The 19308-nt window shown below is 43.1% G+C and overlaps 1 protein-coding gene across 3 annotated transcripts in view; it reads left to right on the top strand.

The window, feature by feature from the left end:
- The window catches only part of LOC144934595 (protein PALS2-like), a 221460-nt gene that overhangs the window by 135794 nt on the left and 66358 nt on the right, over positions 1 to 19308 (top strand). For all 3 annotated transcript variants that reach the window (XM_078860576.1, XM_078860574.1, XM_078860577.1), the window contains exons 2-4: positions 342 to 460; positions 8921 to 9073; positions 11169 to 11339. In XM_078860576.1, coding sequence (XP_078716702.1) covers positions 342 to 460; positions 8921 to 9073; positions 11169 to 11339 — 443 coding nt within the window. The remainder of the gene's footprint in view (positions 1 to 341; positions 461 to 8920; positions 9074 to 11168; positions 11340 to 19308) is intronic.

Raw genomic sequence — 19308 nt, 5'->3', positions numbered from 1 at the left:
TACAATAGGGGAAGTTTATTAAATTCCACTTCGGTCATCCTCAGCTTCTGGCTAGCCGATGCGCTTCTGTGGCCGTCTGGAACGCTCTTCCTTCCGATATTAGGAAGCCACTTGAGCTGTCCACTTTGAAATCTAGATTGAAAAGTATTTCTTTAGAACCGCTTTTCATGTTTAGTTCACTGTCCTTCCCCCGCATCTTCGATTAGCATGGTTGGCTACGTACGGTGCGAAACAAGTTCAACATGCGTACATACAAAAGGTGTGAAGACCAAACGTAATCTGATAATATTGTTAATAATTATTGTGCCATTTACTGTTCTCACCCTTGGCCTCGCTCACAGCCATGGAGCAGGTACTGGAGAGCCTCCCCGAGCTACCCGTGTGCACAGGAGCCAAGGACACAGACCTCATCTTCCTGCGAGGACTCATGGCGAGCCCCATTGTTCAGTCCCTCGCCAAGGTGAGCAGCGCTTGCTCGCGACGAACACACACGTACGCACAAGCACACACCAACACACACGCACACACGCAACCAAACGGACACAAACACACACACACGAGCACACAAACACACACCAACACACACGCACACACGCAACCACACGGACACAAACACACACACATGAGCACACAAACACACACGCACAAACACACACAAACACACGCAACCACACGGATACAAACACACACACACACATATGAGCATACAAACACACACGCACAAACACACACGTACACACGCAACCACACGGACACAAACACACACGTACACACATGAGCACACACAAACACACACACGAGCACACACAAACACACACGCTCGCCAGCCGCGTCAAACACTCTCATTTGCTGTTGACATCGGTGATGTTAGTTGTGGCTTTTACACGTGAGGTACGAATTTGTAAAGCCGAGTCAAGAATAAAACAAACAGAACCGTCTGAATTTCGGCACACGGCTCGGAGTTATACGCACGGTGAGTTCTGCTATGGCATTCATCGACAAATTAGCAATAGAGTTTATCACAGCAGGGACAGAGTTGCATTGGAACAGTTATAAAGCTCATCGTCTTGGTTTTTTCGGTAAAGTCACGTAGAAGGGAAATAATAAAATAATAAAAATAAAACATAATAAAATACAATTCTCACGACGTTTCGGCCACAACGCAAGCAGCGTGTCTTCCCGACAGACCTGTTCTTCACCTGAGGACGGCTACTTGCGTTGTGGCCGAAACGTCGTGAGAATTATTTAATAATGTTTTATTTGTATTATTTTATTATTTCCGTTCTACGTGACTTTACCGAAAGAACCAAGAAGATGAATCCCTGCAGTCACGAAAGCTTTAAATCGAACGTTATAAAGCTGTTCTCTTATGGATTTGGGTGGGGGGGTGGGGCTAAAACCCAAGGTCTTGGACTGCAGCCACTAACCCCACCCCCGCCCCTCGTGTTAATCTGGCCCGACGAACAGCGATCCTCAATGCCATTGCTTCTTTCCCTCTGGCCTGCCTTACACTTGCCAGCCAGAGTATGCCATGCAAAGGTGCGCGCTGCCCAATAGGACCGGGACACTGATAATTCTAATGAGCTGAGAGCAAGCTTTGAAACGACGATCTCAGGAGCGAGGCAGCTACACAGTCTGGCTAAGTCTAAGCAGTCTATGTGCACGTCTTACTCGGTGAATCCCGTTACAGATGAGTGTAATGTTGCCTGCAGCTCCATTGGAACATCCTTTACCAGTAGCAAAATATGATCATTGTTTTTTTTACCCTTTTATCTGGCAACAAAACTGACACTTTTTTTTTACAAGGAGTCATGTTTGCATTGACCACAATACCTGCGGTCGGAATGCAAACAAAAAACACAACTCTGATAATGTATGCACTGTCCTTGAAATTGATTGGTCTACACCCGAGACAGCTTTCCTTAGAGCCTCGTCTCACATGGTGTTGGACCAGATGACGCCAAAAGGCGCACTGTTGAGGGCAGTGGGTGATGGTGTTACCAGAGAGGGACCCTTACCCAGCAGTTGATTGAGTCATGGACCACAATGCATGAGGGCAAATACATTGAGACACTCGCTCACAGTTTAAAACGTCGGCTTTCACGACCAATATCATCCACAATAGAGTTTTTTGGGTTAGATCGCATAAATATATACATCTGGCTGTCGCCTGATGAAGCTGGTTGTAATTACTGGTGAAACGTCGTACTCAGTTTGTAAATGTTGTGGCTTGGCTCTCCAACACACCCGTGTGCTGTACTAGTGACGAATTGGCATGTTCTGTTTACGTGACAACCCTTACTAGTTGGATGTGGCGGGTTTAACGACACATTTATATATTTACGCGATCTAACTCACTCATACCCTTGTCCGCCATTCGTTTCAGTGCTGTTGAAGCACTTGAGTTAAGCATTTGTTACAAGTGTAATTATTCATAAGAAATTGCTACTTAGGCAAAGAGTGTATAATGATTGTATCATTTCATTAAAGTTGTAAGCTCGTTTAATGGAATTTTAATGTCTCGTGATACATAATGGGGAAATATTGCAATTTATTTTAGTTATTAAAACAAAGTATAATAGACAAGTTTATCAACTTCACGTCCAATATTCGTTCTGCAATATTTAAAAGTTGAGATGTGCTCTGCAAAAAATGCTTCAAGCAATTTCTGCTTGTGAAGTCATTGATATGAAAAAAAATATCACATCACCTTTCATAATTATATCTTTCTTTGAGTTGGTAATCTGTAACATGAAATAAATGTTGTAAAGACACAACCTATGTTCTACGATGTATGGCGAATTCATATAATAATATTAAACCTTCTACCAGGAACGTATAGTGCTATCTTGTCCCTACATAGATTTGAAATGAACGGTTCGTATGAGTTTACTAGAGCTCTACGAGGATTTCAAATATTGCCACTCATTGCCATATTTCTGCTTATCAGACCCTCACAGCCCATGGCCCTCGTGTCTCGCTGCCCATCGTAATATCTTAGCCTTGCATTGCTTGCTTGATCTGTTTGTTATTCTTACCTGACTCTGCAGACCTGGGAAGGGGCATTTCGCCAAATAAATTATTCATATTAATGGGAAAAGAAAAGTTGAAAATCATAGCTCTTTGCGAAGTGGAGATGTGAATTTTAAAAGGGCAAAGCTTACATCCACACACGGACAAGTGAGTGGCTTTAAATGCACAAGATGAGTTTCTTTGTTTGATCTTGTTAAAGGATTAAGTGCACACACTTATAAGGTATGTTTACATTGGATGACTGGGTTAAATGTGAAGTGAAAATGCGTAGAAAAAAACTAACGCATTGTAAATATTCAATCACATATTGGCATTGCGTTAACAAAACTAGCAGGTACGGTATGTTTAATTGCCTTAAAGAACAAACATTTAAGACATCGACAAATTGGGCTTACCAATCAGTGTATCCCAGTAGCATTTAAACAATGCACACCCCGGGTCAATTTTGATTTAAGAGAATTTCACCAACAAAGGTTGATCTGTATACTCCAGAGCATAGAATCTACTTGCAGAAACACATAGCAAATTGCTGAATAATTCAATACGCTTAATTAACATCAGTTATCAGCTACATCGATCCCTAGGAAGTCAGTGAGATAATGGGAGAAAATCCTTTGCAAAGCCTAGACTGAGTTTTATTTTTTATGAATTCAGGAACTATTTCCAATTTACAAAATATATCATACTATCTCCAAAACCCATCATCATCGACTGGCTTTGCCCTGCATTTCTAATCCTATCTCTCCTCCAATTCTCTCGCTTTCATCAACTATCTCCTCGTTTAAATTCATGTAAATCTTTGCACATTGAGAGATCATTCCCACCCCCTCCCCTCTCCTTCGATATTCGTTTGGAACAAACTGTCACCTGAACTTGTTAATATTAATTAACTTGTTGATATTACGTAAAAAAAACCTCTCTCCTTCTCCTCTCCCCTCTCCTTCACACCACTCACTTGGCTTCGATGAAGTAATTTTCTCTCACCTTCCCTCCCCGTATAAAAACACATACACCCCGCTCGCGATCCCCACCTGCTTTAAGCCCAGGTTCCCACGGTGGCTAGGATATGTTAACTACCTCACCTGGTATACAGGAGGTCGTGGGTTCGATCCCGACCCTGACGCCTGCTGTACATTTGGAGTTTGCATGTCTCTCTCTCATCATCACGGTAGCTAGGAGATGTTAACTCCCTCGCCTGGTATAGAGGGAGGTCGTGGGTTCGATCCCAACCCTGACGCCTGCTGTATATTTGGAGTTTGCGTGTCTCTTTCTCTCTCTCATCATCATGGTGGCTAGGAGATGTTAACTCCCTCGCCTGGTATACAGGAGGTCGTGAGTTCAATCCCGACCCTGACGCTTGCTGTATATTTGGAGTTTGCGTGTCTCTCTCTCCCTCTCATCATCATGGTGGCTATGAGATGTTAACTACCTCGCCTGGTATACAGGAGGTCGTGGGTTCGATCCCGACCCTGACGCCTGCTGTACATTTGGAGTTTGCTTGTTCTCTCCGTGGTGGCATGGATTTTTCTCCGAGTCCTCTTGTTGTTCCTCCACATTTGGAAACGTGCGTTGAGAGTTTTTGGCTGCTATAAATGTCCACATGATAAGCCACTTCGTTGAGCTATCCTTTGTGGCCAGGTCACTTCTGAAAAAGAGCTGTATAGCTCAGTGGGCCTTACCTGGTAAAATAAAAAAAATGTTTGTCGTCTAATTTTTAAAAAAATGTTTTTTGCATAATTTTCGGGACTGGGGTCTGAGGATTTTGTGCATACACCCCTCCCCTCGTGTCGTGGCTTGTCTTCCAGACTGGGCTCCTATTGACATGCAACACAACATATTTTAAAAATATATAATTCCAATCATCCTCCATTCTCACTGTTTGACGAGTTTTGGGTTTGTACAGCATGTGGTTTGGATAGCACACAGCAAACGGTATAACCCGAAAACACAGCATAACCTCGAAAAAAAAACCTATGTAGTGTTATTTATTTGTACTGCTTACCACCAATACTTGTATTCGATATGTACACACATTGTTGCGTGTTATTGCTACTTATTGCCAATATATTTTGATTTATACATCATATATTGACTGTGCAGCATGCTGTCGTTATGAGATTATGCTATATAAAACCATATATTAGTGTTTTATACCATTTGGGTTGTTGGCATCGTCGATTGCACATTTTATTTGGGAGCTTCTTGTGCAGCTTTCTATTAAACCAATCTGCGTTGATATGCTCCTTGACATTAATTGAGGGTCTGGCATTTTCCCCAGAATGGCAAGCATCAGAGGTTGGGGAATAGTGGTTTCAGTTGACTTGGCTGATCACACATTTAAAATAAGTCTTTCTACAAGGCATGCACTCTGGGATCGAGCTACATTGCTTATAAATAATCAGGAGCTGAGTCATAAGCACGTGTTCAATTTAAAATGCACCCAGGCATCCCACACGGGCTGTTTTCTCACAACCATACTTAGGTAAATTAAATATGTACTTGGTAGACATCTGATTATTAATGTTCTGGAACAGAATATACATTTTTTAAAGCTCATATGAGAACATTTTACATTTCCACTAAGCAGAGATTTAATGTGTAGCTTAAGCTCTACAAGAACTGTTTTTAATAGGTTTGGCACAATACAGGGCATGATTTTTTTACTGATGCAATCAATGGAACTATATACTCTAATGTTACGTGTTTCTTTAATTACGTAAAATATAGTGCTTGAAAGTCACATAAGCCGCATGCATTAGTCTATTTACAATATACAATCACACAATTAAATTAACATATTTGTAATGAAGGATTAAGAACAATGCCTATGGCACTGCGGTTTTAATTATTGCTACTGCAGTCTCTGTTGTGCTTACAAATAATTAAATATTCTCATTTATACCCCATGAAGGTTGAGATGATGGAAATATCTTACATGCCTTTAATTATAGAAGAACACATTTTGAATATGCCTATCACATTGATTTGTTCAATCAGTTTTGTTTAATGAGAATGCTATTTTAATACATTTCCCATCAACCTGTTTGGAAGCGGAGATGGCTCGGTTTCATATTCAGGTAATCTTTAACACATGTGCTACATATAAACCAAATGTAAAAGTGAAAAATGCCAGTGCCTTATGCAAGTAATGCGATCATTCGTGTGAAAAGCAATGTGACAAGCTTGAAATATTACATGCTTCGAAATAACAGACCTCTGTAGTTTAATTTACTTCTCTTATCATAGCTGGATTCGATTTAGAGTTGAGACAATATTCTTGTTATGCGTTATGCATGTTGCAGTCGTAACGTCAACCCCATCCAATGGCCGAAGCTATGCTTTCATTATTTAGGTATACATTTCTTACATTGATCAATCTGCATTGCAACATTAGCATTGGTTTGAACACGGGTGTCACCGTGACCCACTTCAATCGTCGTTTGCACACAGCATTTGCATGCTTCAGAAGTGAGCACCTTTGTAGTGCGCACGAGATGCTTAATAGAGTAGAAGCAACGTGCTTAAGACTTGGAAACCAGTCCATGTAGAAATTTGGCTTTTTTTTGCAATGCTTTAAATAGTCGCTTTAACCAAATTGTGAAGGATTTTCCACCTCCGATTAGCGAGGTTGGCTATGTACGTTTGGAAATAAATTCAACATACATACAGAAAAATACACATTCCATTGAAATCTTTAAATCTTTAGAAAACTTGCATTTGCAGCCTTAGTTGAGTGTGATAAGCACCCTATGGGAACGTGGAATATTCACTCCTGGCTCGGGAAACCGACAGAAATGAGCGCCGCCCTGTTGCTCGTCCGATCAGGAGCACATTCTGAGCGATTATGTACCACTTTATTACCATTGATATCTTAAACGATGTAGATGTACATGGTAAGTCCAGAACACTGAAATCCCATGCTGGTGTGTACACGTATTGTGTTTGTGTTCATTTCTAGAATGTGTCTGTGCACATCTAAAACGAATGACTGAATAGATAATAAATAAAAAATCCATGATTGTGCATAATAATAAATTGAACTGGCTGCCTTCATGCATGTAAAGTAAATAATTAATCATTTATAAATGATTAAATCAATGAAATACCCATGGCCATACAGTAGAATGCGGACCTGGCTGGCTGCATGCCCCCGCCATCTGCCTGCCCTTTGCTTCCGTGGGCTCGCGTTTGCCCTTTTTAATTTGGCAAACCGGAATACCATCACGCGCGTGTCAATTCAGCCAGTGAAAGTGCCAACGAGATAATGACCATATACCTCTCCACGCCCCCTTCCCACATCCACCACCTGCCCTTCAACTCGGTCCCCTCGTATTTATCGAGTTCACCTCCTCTTGGGAACCCCGAGAGGGCATTGCCAAGATTGGCAGTTGTGCCGTCTCCCCATGGCCTTGGCTGAAGTCTGTAAAAGTCGCCAAGGGTCTGTTTTGCTCAATTGGTGGCAGCTGAAGAGCTGAGTGGCTTAGATCACTCTTATCTGGGTTCAATGTTTGTCGGATATCAACACTGATAGTGTGCAAGCAAGGCCGATGTAAAGTAGGAGCACCATCTGCTCATTTATATCTACAGATGTAGAAGGCCCCTTGACGTTTCTTTCACAGGAGTGATCCATTGTTTGTTGGTATCATTGCTAGTGGGTTTTTTTTTTGTATAACTGCCTTGTAATGCAAATAGGTCACCTCAATTTGGATGACCACAATACACACCGTGTACGTACCCTGTACTGCATATAGTTTTGTTTTGATTAAGAAACCACCATCATCCTTATCAGCCATGGTCATTCCACTGTTGGATTCGGCTGTGGTCATCTCTCTTAGTTTTGCAATGTAAACATTCACCGAGAAACTATTAAAGCAATATCTTTTCCATTACGCACATACAAGTGTGGTTAATTATAGTCACATATCTATCCCCAAACTCGTAAAGTTGCAAGCTTATTCATTAAATTAATGCTTGTTGGGGAATTAATAATCTATTACCAAATGAATATGTTTCTTTTCGATTTAAAGCTTTCGTGACTGCAGGGATTCATCTTCTTGGTTCTTTCGGTAAAGTCACGTAGAAGGAAAATGATAAAACAATAAAACATAATAAATAAAATAGTTATTTGATTATGCTTTATTTGTATTATTTTATTATTTTCCTTCTACGTGACTTTACCGAAAGAACCAAGAAGATGAATATGTTTCTATTGATTACAACTGCTGTAATTACATATTTGTTATTTGGAGAGTGATGATGGTTGTGGTGTTCGTGATGAATGCTGATACCGATGGTGGTGGATGATGGCACTGTGTTGTTAGTGACGGTGTTGATCGTGGTGGTATTGATAATATGGGGAGTGGTCGTGTAGTGGTTAGCACCCTGTGCTACGAATCCGGCGACCAGAGTTCGAGTCCCGCTCATGGCCAACACCAGTGACGATTATCTGAACTGGTCCTGGGCCTCCCCTAGGTCGACTCAGCCTGACATGAGTACCTGGTGTGGTGCGTAAACATCGCCACTGGGGATACAAAGGTGGCCGGCCTTTATAGGTGCTTGCTAACAGCACTTGCCTGAACAGTATGTTAAGGCTATACGGGGTATCTTTGTCTTTGGTATTGATGGTGGTGGTAGTACTGGTGTTCGTGGTAGTGATGGATGATGATGGTGGTGATGATGTGGTCGTGGCTGTGGTCGTGGTGAATGATGATGATAATGTATGTGGTGCTGGTGGCAGCAGTGGCGGTGCTGCTGATGATGCTGACGATGATACTCACGATGATTCTGATGATGATTCTGATGATGATGCGGATGATGATCATGCTGACGGTGATGCTGATGATGATGATGGTGCTGACGGTGATGCTGACGATGTTCTTGGTGACAGGCGCAGGCTCGGCTTGAGGAGCCCAAGCTCGAGGCCGTGGGTGAGAACAACCTGGAGCTGGTCAAGGAAATCCTGGAGGACATTTCTCCAATGGCAGATCAGGATGGAGGGGCGGCCGAGTTAGCGAACATCTTAAATGAGCCTCACTTTCAGGTGCTGCTCCATGGAAAGGAGTCTTCAAGTTAACGTTTCTCGTGGTCCAAATGTCCTTACACGTGTCCCACGAGTAATAGATATACGTCAATGTCCGTGACCTACGTTGCTTAATCCATTCCTTGTTAGTTTGTTTTGAGTGCAGAAAATTGGCTGGCATTGATATATGGTACATAAGGAGTTTACAATTGACAAGAAAATAACGGCATTTTTTGTATCTGTGCGTCGTACTGTTGTGTTTTTGGATGGACCGATGAAAATAATTTAAGGCTTGAAAAATAAAACCACAAGAGCAGAATATTTATTTAAACTATTTTGGAACAAGGCTGTAAGAGTTTATAAACCACTGCCAATTTTATTGACGACAGATTTTTTTTTCGGTTGAATATTCAATTTTGACATTACCAGGACCTTGGCAGTAAATAGTGGTGTTTTCAAAATATCTGCATGAAAATTTAATCCACAAAAACAATTTGCGTGACATTTTCAGTCATAGATGAAAAACAAACTTTGGATGATACAAATACATAGTTGAATGGAATGTTCACGCAGTAATGCCTCTCAGTACTACACAAGGACTTTCATAAGTTGCTCTGTATTTTCGGGCCACTGTGCTATTTAAAAAATAAAAGTAATAAAAGCCTCCACTAGGGGTGTGTAGGGGTTTCTGTAGGTACCGCCCAACACTTCGTGAAGGTCAGGCCGTCGCATGCCACTGTCATGGTCAAATGCACCCCACCTGCCCACAATGATCTATCTTTCGGAGTGTAGGAGGGCCCCTTTTGATTCAGTGCTCTGCTCCCGTGCAGAGTGTACCTGTGCCCTCATGTATGAAAGCGAATGAATAAGTTATGTGCTCCCCAGCCATCTGTCAAAGATGTGAAGTGTAAGACGCCGCAGAGAGATCAAGAGAATAAACCCTCCGTTTTATATCCCGAGGGTGTGTTGAATAAGTGAAATAAGTTTCTAAAAACAGCTGTCCGTTCTATTTCCATAGCTGTGTTGCTAATATGTTTTGGGAATTGGTTAAAAGAAAAAAATCTTTGGGCCTCATTGCACCATATTTTAATAATGCCATGTTTATCCGATTTATCTTTAACTGACTTGGCAAATTAATAATCGGTAAGATAGCAACTTCACTGCAACAACCAGAAAATGTTTCACAAATGAACAACACCCCATTATCAGATTAACTTCACACTGCAACGTCTATAGTAAAGCAGGGTGAAAGCGGTGGCGCAATGGTTAGCGCTATGAACCCCGGCAACCATAAGTTTGATTTCAAGCTACGCCTAACATCGGTGACAAAATTATATCTGGAGCAGTCCCAGCCCCCTTCCCCCTTTAGGGACCTGCATTTACCGGCGTGGTCAAGTATGGTCAAACAATTCACATGACCGACACTGCATGGGAAGGCTTTCATCCACGAGTTGATTGACAAAAAAAGGCCCGTGGAATTATTATTGTTGTGCGGTAGGCTAATGTCTCAGACGATGGCCCCTTGTTCGGTGCAGAGACAAAGGATGGTTATCATATTTATGTTGCATTTCTTGCTCTCGTCAAAGCGAGACGCACGCAAGCATGGCAGAGTATGAGTTATTACAATGAAATAAAAAAAAGTATTGGGGAGTTTTGGAGGCGGTGTGATCAATGTTATGCGGTCAGAAATATGTCAACAAACAACCCTTTATAATCAGAAGTACAAATATATAAATGTTTAAAACATGTGCATCTTTAAACGTACAAAATTGAACCATGTAATGTTCACGGATCAGACTTTTCCATTCTACAAAATAGCCGAAATCAGTAGAAAACAGAGGAGATACATTTTTTTTGCCAAAATATTGGAATAAAGTTGCCTTCCTTTCACCCCATAAATGGAACCCATAATACTCGCGCGTGCCGTGTTTTATCGAGTTTTCTTCAGCGCGTCAACACATTTCAGTGGGTTGCGCAGCACACGCACGGCCTAACCAGCGGCAGGGCGCACGGCAGTGAGGAGCTGCCCTCGAGGTGATCCAAAAAAGAACCTTGTCCTCATTCCCCACCCCCGACTGCCCCTCCGCTGCCCAATGTGTGTGTTGGCACGCTGCAGTCTCTGCTGGAAGCGCATGACGTGGTGGCCTCCCAGAGCTACGACAACATCACGAGCAGCACGGGGAACGACAGCAGCGACCTCTGGAGTGACCCGGTTGCCCTGGACGGAGCTGCTGGGACGGACGCCATCCGCATGGTCGGAATTCGCAAGGTGGAGGGGCAGCCACTGGTGAGCGTCCAGCACACCCTGCGCACGGCAGCACGGACACACGGCAGCACACAACCGCAGTGGCCTGTGGACAGGTTGCAGTGCTGACTAGGTACAGTAGAACCCCTCTTAACGACCAGCACTTAACGACGGGCCTCCATAGAACCCAATGTGTAGTGTAGTGTATAGTGTAGTTTAGAGTAGCGTAGTGTATAGTAGCGTAGAGTAGAACTCCTCTTAACGACTACCCCTGTTAACGACTAATCGCTTAACGACGGGCCTCCATAGAGCCCAATGTGTAGTGTATAGTGTAGTGTAGAGTAGCGTAGTGTATAGTAGCGTAGAGTAGAACTCCTCTTAACGACTACCCCTGTTAACGAATAATCGCCTAATGACGGGTCTCCATAGAGCCCAATGTGTAGTGTAGTGTATAGTGTAGTGTAGAGTAGCGTAGTGTATAGTAGTGTAGAGTAGAACTCCTCTTAACGACTACCCCTGTTAACGACTAATCGCTTAACGACGGGCCTCCATGGAGCCCAATGTGTAGTGTATAGTGTAGTGTAGAGTAGCGTAGTGCATAGTAGTGTAGAGTAGAACTCCTATACTCTTTGGTTCTTTCGGTAAAGTCACGTAGTTAGAAATAAAATAGAACTCCTCTTTACGACTACCCCTGTTAACGACTAATCGCTTAATGACGGGCCTCCACAGAGACACATATGTTCACTTACCGACCATTCCCCTGTTAGCGACGGACTGTTGTAGGTACAGTTACTATTACTTAATGCATTTTAATATTATTATTTATAATGTTGTTCGTATCTTTATGTTTTAATATCCATTGTTTAGATATTATAAGTAGGTTTTTTGAGTGAAAAAGGGTAACTTTCGATGCTATCGGAACGAATTAAGCCCTTAACCGTTTAACTTATTTCTCATACTCGCCGTCGTGAAGAGGGGCTCTACTGTACGTATGCTGAACTTCTTTATGACCTTGCTAATCGGAGGCGCAGATAGGCTATAGTCTACAGGAAAATGGCATTAAAACAGCAACATAGTTTAATTCTAAAAAAATATATATTGTAGTGTGTGTGTGTTTGTGCATATGCAGGGAGTGGTGGCGTAGTGGTTAACACACTGGGCTTGAACCTTGATGCAGTACTGAAGTTAGATTCGCATAATTGATTAATATCGGTTGTGAGAGGCAGAGGTGGGACAAAGTCATTGTTATGCAAGTCCAAGTCGAGTCGCAAGTCATCAAATTCATGACTCGAGTCTGACTCGAGTCCAAGTCACATGACTCGAGTCCACACCTCAGAGGTGGGACAAAGTCATTGTTATGCAAGTCCAAGTCGAGTCGCAAGTCATCAAATTCATGACTCGAGTCTGACTCGAGTCCAAGTCACATGACTCGAGTCCACACCTCTGGTGAGAGGTATCAAGGAACTTGTCCTGCGCCTCCACTAAAAAGGTAGATGTGATTTTCTGCTCTAGTGAGCATTGAAGTTGTGCTCATTTCCTGTTTACAGTCCTGAGCCAGTGGTGGAAATTCCACATTATTATAGCAGAGGCAAGTGTATCCATAGGATGCACAACCAGCGTCAAATTTCCCCACAGAGACATACTCATTCCAAAGACCCTGTGGGGATGATGGCCCGCGTTAATCTAAAGAAAGGATTGAAATCACTAAATTCTTCTGAGGCGGAGTTGCCTGCTCTATCACGAAGCTACCCGAGTGAATCTAGGGCCTCCCCTAGGTTGACTCATCATCAAAACAGGTGTTGATGTGCGGTGTGTGAACAGCAGCACTCAGGCGGCAATGAGTACTGAGCGTGGTGCTGGCCAGATCAGCGTCTCATGCACCAAATGTGCCCTAATAGTTCATCCTTTGAACCAAGAGGCTGTATGGGTGAGTGTGTTGACGGACCCTCAAACATATACCATGCAGTATTTTGGAATTTGTTTCTGCCGCATTGTGGACACATGACCGTGTTACGTTGTTACACGTTTACACTTAGGGATGTTTACGTTGGTGTGCTGCTTCAAGGTTGCGTTGAAAGCCTCGTGAGTTTGGTGGGTCTGTGCCAATTTACGGCATTAGGCACACATGCGTTTTCCCTTGATTAAACCGACGGCAATGAATGCCTGCTACTTTTGGACAAAATGCACTTTGAGCAGAAGCAAGCACCGACCAAAGTACCAAAATCCATTTAACTCTGTTAGTGCATTTGCTCACTCTTGCAGAACACCGCAATACATTTTGGTGTGCGGTGAAATTTCATTACAGTCCCACCACCTCACCAATCACGACCTACAGTGATAATGCGCCTGTCACGTACCGCCCATTCACGTCGACTCATATTTCTTGCGCCACGCTTTTACTCAGGCCAACGCAACCAAGAGGAAAGTGTCGCTTCTTGGAGTCCACTTACTCAGGTAGAGTGTACAGCCTGTGTGGCTGGCCGAATTGAAGAAAGGCACCATTTCGATTTACACCGTGCCTTCTCTTCAGGTCTTTGACAAAATCTCTGCACTAATGCTTGAGTCCACGATTCAAAAAATCTCCCTTCTTTACATTGTAGCAGGATATTCAAATTGACTTGTGTTAATGGATTCGCGAGGGTGGAAAACGGACGGCATGTCTTGGATATGGTTTTTGGTTGCATTGCAATGGCCGTACCATGTGTGACCCAATTGTAAAGCAAATTTGCACTTGAGTTTAAGGAGTCACAGGTCATCTGCTGGCATGATTGGTTTTAATATAGGTGGTGTCATCTACAAATTGAGTTCTTCCTCTCACCAAGATCCCCGCTAATTTGCAGCATGTGTGAGCCTGTCACTTTTTCTTCAGGGTGCTTTTCAAGCTCCATCCCGCCTGCCTACTCTGCAGTTAGAGCATTTTTATTTTATTTTATTCGCAATCAGAATATACGCGAGTAAAAAAGCCCGGTCAGGTGTCAAACTCAGCTTATCAGCCCTCATGAACACGAGTTCAATCACACTTTCAGTGCTAATTTGCCCAAGCATCCGTCCTGAGCTTTCTTTTGCACAGACTGGCTCCCGGTATGGCAATTTGGAATGTCCACAACTGGCTGAGCTCCACCAATGTAGAGATGAGTGACACCGTGTAGCTCCCTTGAACTTTGATACAAATCTCGACTTAAAGCTTTCGTGACTGCAGGAATTCATATTCTTTGGGTCTTTCGGTAAAGTCACGTAGATAGGTTAAAAAGAAAATAACAAAAAACTACGACGTTTCGATCGCAACACAAGCAGTCATCATCCTGATGACGATGTTTCGATCGCAACATATATTAACGTTAATACAATTTGACTTCACGAGAGTGTACACTTGTCGGTGAGCAGCATATGACATGTAAAAAAAAAATCTGCTCAAATTAGATTTAGACAGCGCTCATCGCCATTGGTTACCTTGAGTTTGTGGTGGAAACATCCCCATTGCCATGGGGTTGGGGAAGTACAATTAATTGCATTGTCCAGCGACTGTCAGTGTTGTGCAAAGTGGTACTCATTGTATTGACCCTGGAGGGCATGATTGGCAAAGCAAAACCCCCGAACGGAGATTTAAACTCACTGCCTTCCAAATGTAAGTTGAGAACAAGGTTGCAGTGCCACCCATCCAAATGCACATTGTGTATAAAATATTGGTAAGAAGCAGTGGCGGCTCCTGCAAAATCTCTCAGGGGGGGCAAATGTATGGATGATTGATAACGATAAGGTCCACCCATGCAATGGATAAATTAACAGCTTAAGCATGTAAAGGCAACTTCACTTCTTTAATATTAATGAAAAATAAAGTGACTCTTACAATACATCTTGTTTGTTTCTATACTCACTATTAAAACAAACCACTCAAGTTTATTTTATTAAAGATTCCACTAGGTGGCGACAAATTCTATTGTTGGATGAAACGTGCTTACGTATGATGACGTAAGCACGTATGATGACGTAAGCACGTTAGGGCGAGCCCTCCCGGAAGCCATAGAGAATGCATTGCAGCGCCCCCGTTCGAAAAAAAACATCTTTGAATGTAAGTCTATGGGACCACTCTGGGCGATTCTCAGCCGGAGGGAAATCGCCCAAAAAGAGGCGGTACTCCACAGAACGTAGCATGACGCTGATTGGACTATATCCAGAGGCACAGTGACGGCTAGCGTGACTCTGTGGTTGAATGACATTGGTGGTGCGTCGCCCAATCGCCCTAATGAAGAAACCGCCCCTGGTAAGAAGTAATGATAATCATAGTCCTTTATCCGTGACCTCACTCTGAGCCACATTAAATATTGAGACGAGATCCCGCCTACTGTTGCACTCTGGTAAGGTAGACGTGTCAACAGTGTTCTGGCGAGATTCGCATCGTCAATGCATACAGGTCATTCTCATGAAGGTCCATGGGAGATAGTAACGGCTTGTGGAAGTCTTCACCCAGCAGCAAATCGATCATGGCTCACGATGTAAATGATGATCTGCTATTGATATTCCCCATGCTTAAGATGTTTTGCCGACCTCAAGCTTGCAGAACACTTTGAGAATCGTTCGAGCGTCGTGAGTAGTTTGCCCATCACATGCGGCACGACATCTGCCTTGGCTCGATAGCTGTTACTTGAAATGTGCTTCACTACGTCCGCGGCCGTGTGCCGACCGTGCGCTGTCAATTAAGCTGGTCTAGTGGTCTACCTCATTGGTTGAAGCTCATCCCTGCCTCTCCGCCTTGTGGGACTAATCTATCTGCAGCAACAAGAAAGCCCAATAGGGACTGGAGCTGTGATATAAATCAAAGGCTGCTGTGCTTCACTGCATCCTTGCTGCATAGCTTGGACTCAAACGTATTTGCGCCACATAGAGTACAGTATATTAGTCCCAGACCGTATTGATTGGGGCACATTGTGTGCGGCTATTGATTTCAGCGAGTCTAATTTTCTGCGCGTGCATGCTTTTAAAAAATTGCTTTAGAATAGATGGCCCGAAAGGATTGATAAAGCGGCGGTGTTTTTTGTTGTTGTTAAGTCCAGCGTCCCATTTTGCAATTGTGACGTGACCTAGACGGAGTGTGTGGCGTCGCAAGCATGGCCTACTTGGCAAAGATAACGACACAGGATTTCAAGAGATTAACTTGTTCACACAGCTGCGGGTGCATTGATCCATAACTAAATGATCAGTCAGTCTCACACAGACCTTAGCAAGAATCTCATTGGTCAACGTGATTATATTTTTAATTAACTTTAGCCCATTTTCCTTTTAACATAATGCATGCAATTCACGACAGCGAGTTGTTCTTTGGAAACAAAACAATTATGTTCATACATTCTCTTTACGCATTTGCTCTCTGTGAACTGGAGCAGATGCTGACAACTCTCATGCCACATTTATCAATCTTCTCGCCTCTGCACCCTTTTACTTACGTTTGCATTCAAGTCGCCCCATTGTGATGTTTTATAATCGTACATGAAATATACAGTATTGGGGTCAGAAGCTGAGCCTATCCAGAGCCTCCAGATGTAAAACAATTCTTTTTTTAGATTTAAACCTAATTTCTTTAGAACTGCTTTTTGTGTTTAGTTTGTTGTCCTTCCCCAGCACCTCCGATTAGCTCAGTTTGCCACGTACGGTACGAAAAAAGTTCAACATACATACCCCAGAGCCAATAACAGATATACCACCTGATGCAAAATCAACAGTGGTTGTGGAGTGATTAAGGCGAGGGGGAAGCATAGAAAGTGGTCCTTGCATGCCCCTTCATGGCATGGTTACATACCTGGGGGAGGGGGGGCACAGGGGGGAATGCAGACCAGCGTGCTTCACTCATTTTCAGAGGGAGGCAACTTTGGCCGATGAGACCCGAGCGTGAGGGCCGCCACACCGCTTGCAAGAGCTGTTGTCACACGTGTGCATTGTCGAGGGCCGCACGTCATGCCACTAGGGGCCACCAATGAAGAACACCGTCATGTACCACACGCATCACTGAACCTTGTGCATGTGTAACGACTCTTCAGACACTGACTGGTGAAGGCTTCGAGGGCTTTTAATCCATTGCATTGTAAGTCGTTAACTGCGAATGTTCTATAAACTGTGGGAAAATTATAAAATACAATATAATGCGATTTGGATTCAGGTGAGGGTCTAAATGCAAATGCAATTAAAGTTGTATGAAACAGCAGGGGATTGCATTATGGGAAATATGTGTGAGAACTATATATATACTATAGGTTTTTTTTTTCTTCAGAGCAGGGATAGTGGTCCATCGGAAGAAGTAAAGAGGAAAATTTCGAGCCTCGACTGTAACAGCGGCTTGAAGTAGAAACACACGGAGGGCTGGGAAGAGAGTCCTCGACAAAATGGAGATAGCAGAGTTTGAGTGGCCTTGTGCAAAACTGATATTTGTGTATTACATTTGGCCTTGCTTGGTAATTTATGGAATCCTTCGCATACACATGTAACTTATTCAACAGTATTTTTTCCCCTGGACATGGAGTTCATAGTCCGAATGCAGCTAAATATTTAAATGTTTGATACCGTCATTTGAAACTTCACTTTCTTGTTAAAGTGGATTGTAAAGCACATTTATTGCGAGATGAATTCATAATCCCTATTGCAGTTTGGAAAAATTGGCTTACGCTATTCCAGTGATCCTATTTAATAATAATACAAAACTCTCCATGAATACTGCTTTTTTGTAAATGCACTCCAGAATAAAAGTATAACAAAACTGTACGCTTAAATTGATTGCACGAAGTTGTGCATTCCCAATGGTAGCGGATGAAAGCAATATCCCAAATCAAATCTCGTATTTTATAAATAACACTCTACACCTGCGCTGCTTTGCCATGGTCAAGTAAAAAAGAGTCAAGTGCCTGTCAGATCAATTGATCACAGTCATACCTTTTATCTCTCATCACCACTGTCTGCATTGACGGTGGAACCAACATTGGAAATTCCACACTTCCTTGGTGGGGACCATTCGCGACATAGGACAACCACTGTTGACTTCCACCAAAGTGGTTCTCGTGTTATATAAACCGAGGTCCGGGGACTTTCCCCTAGGCACACGGGTGGAGCCTAGATGGCGAGTCTTCAGGATAGGTGACATTGACAAGTTTATTGATCACGGTGCCATTGGGTCTTGGCCTCTTTCCATCGGAATCACCTGCACTTTCGAGAGAGCTCACCTGGATGTGATCATACAAATTGATCAAGCATTATGTGCAGATTTTCTTAATAACCTAATGGACCCACGTGTCAAAAAAGCTACAATTAATAGCCGCCGTGTGTTGTGTGGTCGCTCAGAGGAATCACAGAAGCCCTGTTAATCATCGCAAGTGCATTTAGCGTTACGGCCGTACCGTTCCTCGCATGTAAATTTACTTCTTTGCCAAAGCAATCAAATATTTGAAGGTTGTTACTTTTTTTTTTACATCTTTTAACCTTAGTTGCAATAAAGCAATTCAATGAAACATTGGTCGAAATTTGCATGTCGTGCAACAAAGCTCTTCTTTTTTAAGCTCTTCCTGCTCTCGTCACCTTTGCGCTCGAGCTGGCCTTTAACGTGCACAGGCCATGACATTTAAGGTGTTTGGGCAAATAATTGGGCGGCGCAACTGTGCGTACCGTCGCACTTTGGGGCACCGCTCGCTCGTGCGCACGAGAGGGGAGCGCTAAGGGCAATCGATAAATGCAGACCCGCCACGTGCGCATGTGCAGACACGCAAGGGTGCAAATACACGATCTGTGGGATTTTGGTTAACCTTACGAGCAAATGGTTTTGTTTAAAAGTTAAAGGTTATCACATTATACTTGGGACGTGAACAGTGATTGCATTATAACTGCCCTCGCTGGAAACCGCGTGACTGTTTTGCTTCCGCGGCATCAAACCACTTGAACTGACACACAGTGCACCCGCTTGGTTATTGAAACCGAGTAATTGACGATTCGAAGTTATGAAGACATAGATAGAGGGCTCCTTTTCAGCCATTAT

This window comes from Lampetra fluviatilis, chromosome 10, assembly GCF_964198595.1.
Source record: "Lampetra fluviatilis chromosome 10, kcLamFluv1.1, whole genome shotgun sequence".
NCBI classification, from domain to species: Eukaryota; Metazoa; Chordata; class Hyperoartia; order Petromyzontiformes; family Petromyzontidae; genus Lampetra; species Lampetra fluviatilis.
This window is presented reverse-complemented; position numbering and strand designations above follow the sequence as displayed.